The sequence below is a fragment of the Lepidochelys olivacea genome (assembly GCF_965140295.1).
Source record: "Lepidochelys olivacea isolate rLepOli2 genome assembly, chromosome: 10".
Classification (NCBI taxonomy): domain Eukaryota; kingdom Metazoa; phylum Chordata; order Testudines; family Cheloniidae; genus Lepidochelys; species Lepidochelys olivacea.
In genome coordinates, this window is record NC_140420.1 from 36127038 (window position 1) to 36133037 (window position 6000).

Sequence of the window (6000 nt, forward strand, 5' to 3'; positions counted from 1 at the left end):
GGACTATGTTCTTTTAAAGCATGCTCCAGGTGTCCCCCGGATTTTGGTTGGAAACAGGCTTCACTTAGCTTTCAAGCGGCAGGTGCCCACGGAGCAGGCCCGTTCCTACGCTGAGAAGAACTGCATGACGTTCTTTGAGGTCAGCCCGCTGTGCAACTTCAACGTGACCGAGTCCTTTACGGAGTTGTCGCGCATTGTGCTAATGAGGCATGGCATGGAGAAGATCTGGAGACCTAACAGAGGTGAGTGGAGACCTGCTCTCGCTGTGCTGATGAGGTGCTCTGAGGGCAGAAGAAACTGCCCACGTGGAAGGGGTGGGTGTTTGCCTTCCTGCTCGGAGGAGGCAGTATTTAATAACCATCTGGACCTCCAAGTGCTTCACAAACACAAAGTGCCTCAGTCCCCACACACCTCTGTGAGCTTGGTAAACACTGTAGCCCTCCTTCACGCAGGGAAACTGAGGCACACAAGGTAAGTAGTATGTCCACAGTCACAGAATCAGTTGCTATCAAAGCTGGGACTAGAACCCACGAGACTGGACTCAGTCCCCCCAGCTCTAACCACTAGGCCATGCTGCTGCTGTATTTGAGCACACCTGTGTGACTGCTCCGAGCTGCGGTGATTCACTAGCTGAACGCACTTTGTCTGATGCGGTAGCCTAATAGTGCCAGTTCAAGCCAGAGAAGGCTTAAGTAATCCACCCCTGAATTTCCAGCGCTACAGGCCTTTTGCTCCATATACATACTCTGTGTGGTGAGCTTAAAAGAAGCAGCACCTCAGTTGGCCTGTGGTGCATGAGCTCAGACCTTTGATAGACTGGGGGAGAAGCAGCACTTGGCTGCTGGCTCTACTCCAGGTAAGGCTCATTCCGCCCTCTTCCCCACGTAGCTGCAGTGCAGTGGGGCTGCAGTGGAGGTGGCAGGGATTGTTGGTACACAGTGCCCTGGGGAGGAAGAAATAGGCTGTCTTCCCCTTTAATGGTGGCACGTTTCCTCCTGCAGATGGGGGTGGTGGTGAATGAACCTGGGTATCCAAGTGTGGGCCAGGTCCCATTATCTGAGACCCTCCCCACTCTGTCCTGGGCACTGACTAGCCATTACTGAAGCACTGCTGCTTCAGCCAGAAGGGATGAGAGTGTCCCTCTCTTCCAAGGCAATGGTCAAGTTCCCTGCAGCTGGGCCTGTTGGCACACTGCTGTTTGATACATATGGAGGGTCAGTGAGATACTAGAGGGGATTCAAACCCAAATCTTGCTTGAGGCGGAAGGCAATGCTGCGGTTTCTGCAGGGGGATACCTTGCTCTGCAGTGAAAGCTTTCCCTGCTTTGAGAGCCAGCATACACAGCTGGCTTGATTTAAAGTTCAAGCCATTCTGGTCGCTCTGTTGCCCTGCAAAACAGTGAAGATTTAAAGCTGAAGTCTTCTGTGCGCTGCAAATCTATCCTAAACGCCTTCCATGGGCAGGGTCTACAATCCTTGCCAGCTTCTTGTGTCCTATTCCTAGCACTGCTTCGTGGCTTTGCAGGCTCAGTCCTTGAGTAAACTGAAGATAAGAGTGTGCCCCCGTGTGGCCAGCTGTAAGGAAATCCCGCATGAGCTGGGGCATTCACAAAGCTGTGTCACATGTTTTTACACTGAATTCATGGCAGTAAGGGTCCTCTCAGGGAGAGGCTGAGTCTTGCTCTAGCTGTATAAGGCTGGCAGGTCTGCTGGATGATGGGGTCAGAGTTCACAAGACCCTGCCACTAGACTTGTACAGGTCCCAAATAGGAATGTGCTCTGCCTCGCTCCAGCAAGGCTGTTGCCGTCCTCCAGACCACGTCTGCTCTTTGTATCTTGGAGTGGGGAGAAGGGGGCTGTGCAACTGAACTGCCAAACACTTTGCAAATACTGAGTAAATGAGGCCTCCCAGCACTATATATGGGGGAAGGATTAATTATTGTGCTGATGGTTAAACCGAGGACTGGAGGCAGCGCTCCGAGAACTTGGGAGTCCTGTCTCCTAGTTCCTTGTTTTCACCATCAGATCCGCAGTTTCTGAGGCACCGTACTGCCACCCCTAGTTTCTCCCTCCCTAAGAAATTGGTGATGTACAGTGCAGGCGAGATGTGCATTAGGGCAAGCTCTCCCCTTGGAGGTACAACCTGGGTGTCACTTGCCTCTCTGACTGTACTTGATTCTTTCTGTTCTGACAGTGTTCAGCTTACAGGACCTCTGCTGCCGTGCAATAGTCTCCTGCACACCAGTCCACCTCATCGACAAGCTGCCACTGCCTGTCACCATCAAGAGCCACTTGAAATCCTTCTCCATGGCCAATGGAATGAACGCGGTGATGATGCACGGCCGGTCATACTCCTTGGCTAGCAGTGGGGGCGGGAGCAGCAGCAAAGGTAACAGCTTGAAGAGATCCAAATCGATCCGCCCGCCGCAGAGCCCCCCACAGAACTGCTCACGCAACAACTGCAAGATCTCTTAGCAAGACTGTAACACTGTGAGCTCCAAACACACCCACCCACCAATGTACAGATGTTTGCACACGTAACCCTTTTCAATAGGATCCTTTTGAACGTTCCTGGGTCACTTTTTTGATGACGAGCATAGCTTTGGGAAACGAGTTCAGCTTAACGTTCAGACCATCATATCGACTGGATCCCACATCGCTGGTAAAGGGGACGGTGCCAAGTGAACGTTCAGGAATGCTTTGGGATTTTCCTCAGCCTGGGTGGAAAACTCGGCAGCTGCTGGCATGGGGGAGGGACAAGCTCGTCCAGTCTTGGCAGAGGAAGGGATTTAGCGGAAGATCAAGAGGCTTAGGGGGTGGTCAAGGGAGAGTCTGTGCTGCAACTGTAACTCTTGAACTCACAGATGGATTGCTGGTGCGATAGCGAACAGTGGACTTCTAAGAATAAACAGGGAATAGATGAAGGCAAATTCTACCTGGACTTTAACCTGCCATTGCCAAAAAAGAGGCAAGAGTTGGCCGATTGGGAATCTGAAGGAAGCAGTCCTGCTTGCTGTTTTCACTTATTTATATCAAAATTATATAGAGAGCTCTCACTTTTTCTAACTTTTTTTTTTTTTTAAAGAAGCAGTCAGGGAAAGTTTATACAGCCATGTAAATAGAAGCATGGGACCTCTGTTCGCAGTGCACCAGCTAAAGGGGAGAAAGGGAGAGGGGGTTTTTGAGGTGAATATCTACAAACACTTTGGGGGATTGTACAAATAGCCTCACAGGATTGCTCTGGGTTTGTTTGTTTCAAATACAATCTATGTGAAAGGAGAGAGCGATTTGTATGCTACATGCCGGATCCTTCCTTTTCTGAACATTCCTGGAAACAAGGGTGAGGGCCTAGGAGGAGGCTGATTGTACTCTCACTTAAATCAAAACCCAAATAGAGTTGCAGCTGTGAGGCTGCCATGGCCTGCAGGAGCCTGAAGACAAAGATTTGGTCAGACCAAATATTAGAGACCAAAAGTCAGCTGGTACCAGGTTTATTTTCCCATGACAGGCAGCATCTTCTCACGTGAGGGTTGTTGATCATTGCTGGCCTTGAGGAGCTGCAGGCATAGAAGTAAAACACTTCTGCTGGGCCTGCGTGGAGAGAAACAGAAAGCTTGATCACAAGCTACCCTTCTGGGGTCACTGTTCCTTCCCCCATCTTCCCCAATACTGCTATTTATCCCTCCTACTCTTCTGGGCAATGAGGTCAACCCCCTCATAGGCATGAGGACTTTGAGCAGGCCCTGAATCCAGAGTCCTTCCTGCACCTGTAAATACACACTTCACCTTTCCAAGGAACATCTAATCTTCAAGCATTGCCCATGGCTCCTCTTCTAGATGGGGGCAGGAGAAGGGAGAACACACTTCACACTGGAGTGTGGCATATTAGAACTGATCAAGACTGGAACACTAGTAACCATTCTAAGTGGTGTTAAAATGCAACCTTGCTAGTCTGGAGTTTGCCTGCATTGGATGACCAAGCAAAGCTATCTTGCTGTACCCTCAGACAGCCATGATTGCTGTTCAGTGGCAGGAAAATGTGAAGGCAAATGCATTGGCTTGTTTTTATTGTCACCTAGGTTTTCACAGCTTCTAGAGCAAGCAATCTCTCTAGCTAGCAATTTGCTTGGGATAGGCATGTGATGCTAGAGAAATCCCATCTAGGACAATAGCAGCAGCTTCACTTACTTAGTCCCATAGCAATAGGACTTCTAACTTTCCACTAGGGCTTCCAGCAGAAGTAGTGCCCAGTCCTTGTTAAGCTAGAGAGGCTGATTACAGTTCGGTGTGAGGTTCAGTCATAGGTGAGCGAGACAAAGATATGGTGGTAGGTTCTTGTAGGCCATCAGGACGTGTAGTTTTTCAATGTATGAACTGCTTTTGGTTGCTCTGTTCTGCCTCCATTATACCTCTCTCTTCATTAGGAAACTAAACCGGGCACGTGTCTGCTGTAGGATGCTGGTGCTCTACTGTTACAGCCTGTCTCCCATTAGTAGCAGTTCCCCAAGGCCAGGCTTAGTCTGTCACCCTAAAGCAGCTTGTTACATGGGCAGGATGAAGCTGTTGCGTTTCCTGCACAGCTGACCACCCACTCTGTTCAAGCAGCAACTAAAAGACGGGTGGCAGGGAAATGGCACAGCCCCTTCCCACAGCAACACTCCCTGCTGTGCTTTTCCCTTCCTTCCCTGACAGGGCCTGGAGACGAAGGAGTCTCTGCACTCTCTCAAACCCCGGAGGACAGATTTCACAGATAGCCCAGCTGCTAGGCAATAAACCGGGCCACCAACGAAGCTCAAATGAGGGAGAAGGAGAAAATAAACCGAGGGCTGGGGGTGTCTTTTGTGGCTGTGATTCAGACTAAAAACTAAAGCTGTAGTCAAGTTCAGTGCCGTCATGGGGAAGCCAGGGAATTTCTAGAACCTGTCAGCAGTATTACACCCACTGCTCCATGTCACTTAACAGGGAACAGAAGCAGCCAGGCAGCCTAGGGATATATGGCTAACAGGTGACGGCAGGCAGAACACACCCCTATCCGTCAGTGTAAAACCCTCTTTGAATTTGGTTTCCGTTAAACAGTTAGTTGTTGGAGCGCCTCAGCAGCCTGTAACTCACCTATGTTGCCTCTTCCGTATCTAATATCTGGTAACACAGCTGGGATGGGGAGGAGATGGAAGATTCCATTCTGCATGTCTAGAAACTCTTCCAACTACCTGTGGATGGTTTATGCCCTACAAATAAACCCTCTCCCGTCTCTTCTCCACTGTACATTTTCCCCTGTACAATCTCAGCAAATCCTGTCCAAAGGAAAGATTCCTTGATCTGGAATGTCTGCTGATCAAAACTGAACTCATCTTGTTTTCTTCATTTGAAAAGAAAGCCGTTCTGGCATCTGATATCAACACTAGTCTTTAGCTGCTGTCTGACACTCAGACCATTCCAATGTTGTTTTGGATTCTCTCTTTTATTCCTTTGTACAGTCAATGTTGTTCAATTGATATACATGTTTTGTTTTATATAAATTAAAGTCTTTTGTTTTAAACTGTCCACATCCCGCCTGGTAATCATGTCAGTTTCAAGTGGGGCTGCGGTTTTAGCAGGTCTTTAAGCGGGTTTTTCTGGGGTTGCTCAAGGGTGGGGGTGGGATGTGGCAGAGCTCATGGTGATTGATTGGGAACTTGCCAAAGGGGGGGCCTTTATACCAGTGTTCCCAGGATTGCCCTTCCCAGCCATTCAAAAAATCACAAGATTTGGCTTACAAATTATGACATTTCAATTTACATTTGGTTCTATTCTTTGTCTTTTGGTGTTTTGAACCTTTAGGGTCATTTTTCAAATGTCTAGTCTCCAAAACTTGTTGGTTTTAATGGAAGCAGAAATTCTCCCATAATCACGTGACTTCAGGAGCTAGTGCTTAAAGAAAAACATTGACTCTCCTGAGACTTGTGAGAAAATTACAACCGTTCGCAACGCAGGTGTGTAAACTCCACGTCAAGCCCATATA

The 6000-nt window shown here is 48.8% G+C and overlaps 1 protein-coding gene across 1 annotated transcript in view; it reads left to right on the forward strand.

The window, feature by feature from the left end:
• Positions 1 to 5508, forward strand: part of RAB40C (RAB40C, member RAS oncogene family) — a 69152-nt gene extending 63644 nt beyond the window's left edge. Inside the window, exons 6-7 of the mRNA XM_084641591.1 lie at positions 20 to 242; positions 2194 to 5508. Of these exons, the coding sequence (XP_084497717.1) occupies positions 20 to 242; positions 2194 to 2474 (504 nt within the window). The 3' untranslated portion in view covers positions 2475 to 5508. The remainder of the gene's footprint in view (positions 1 to 19; positions 243 to 2193) is intronic.
• The last annotated feature ends 492 nt before the right edge of the window (positions 5509 to 6000 follow it).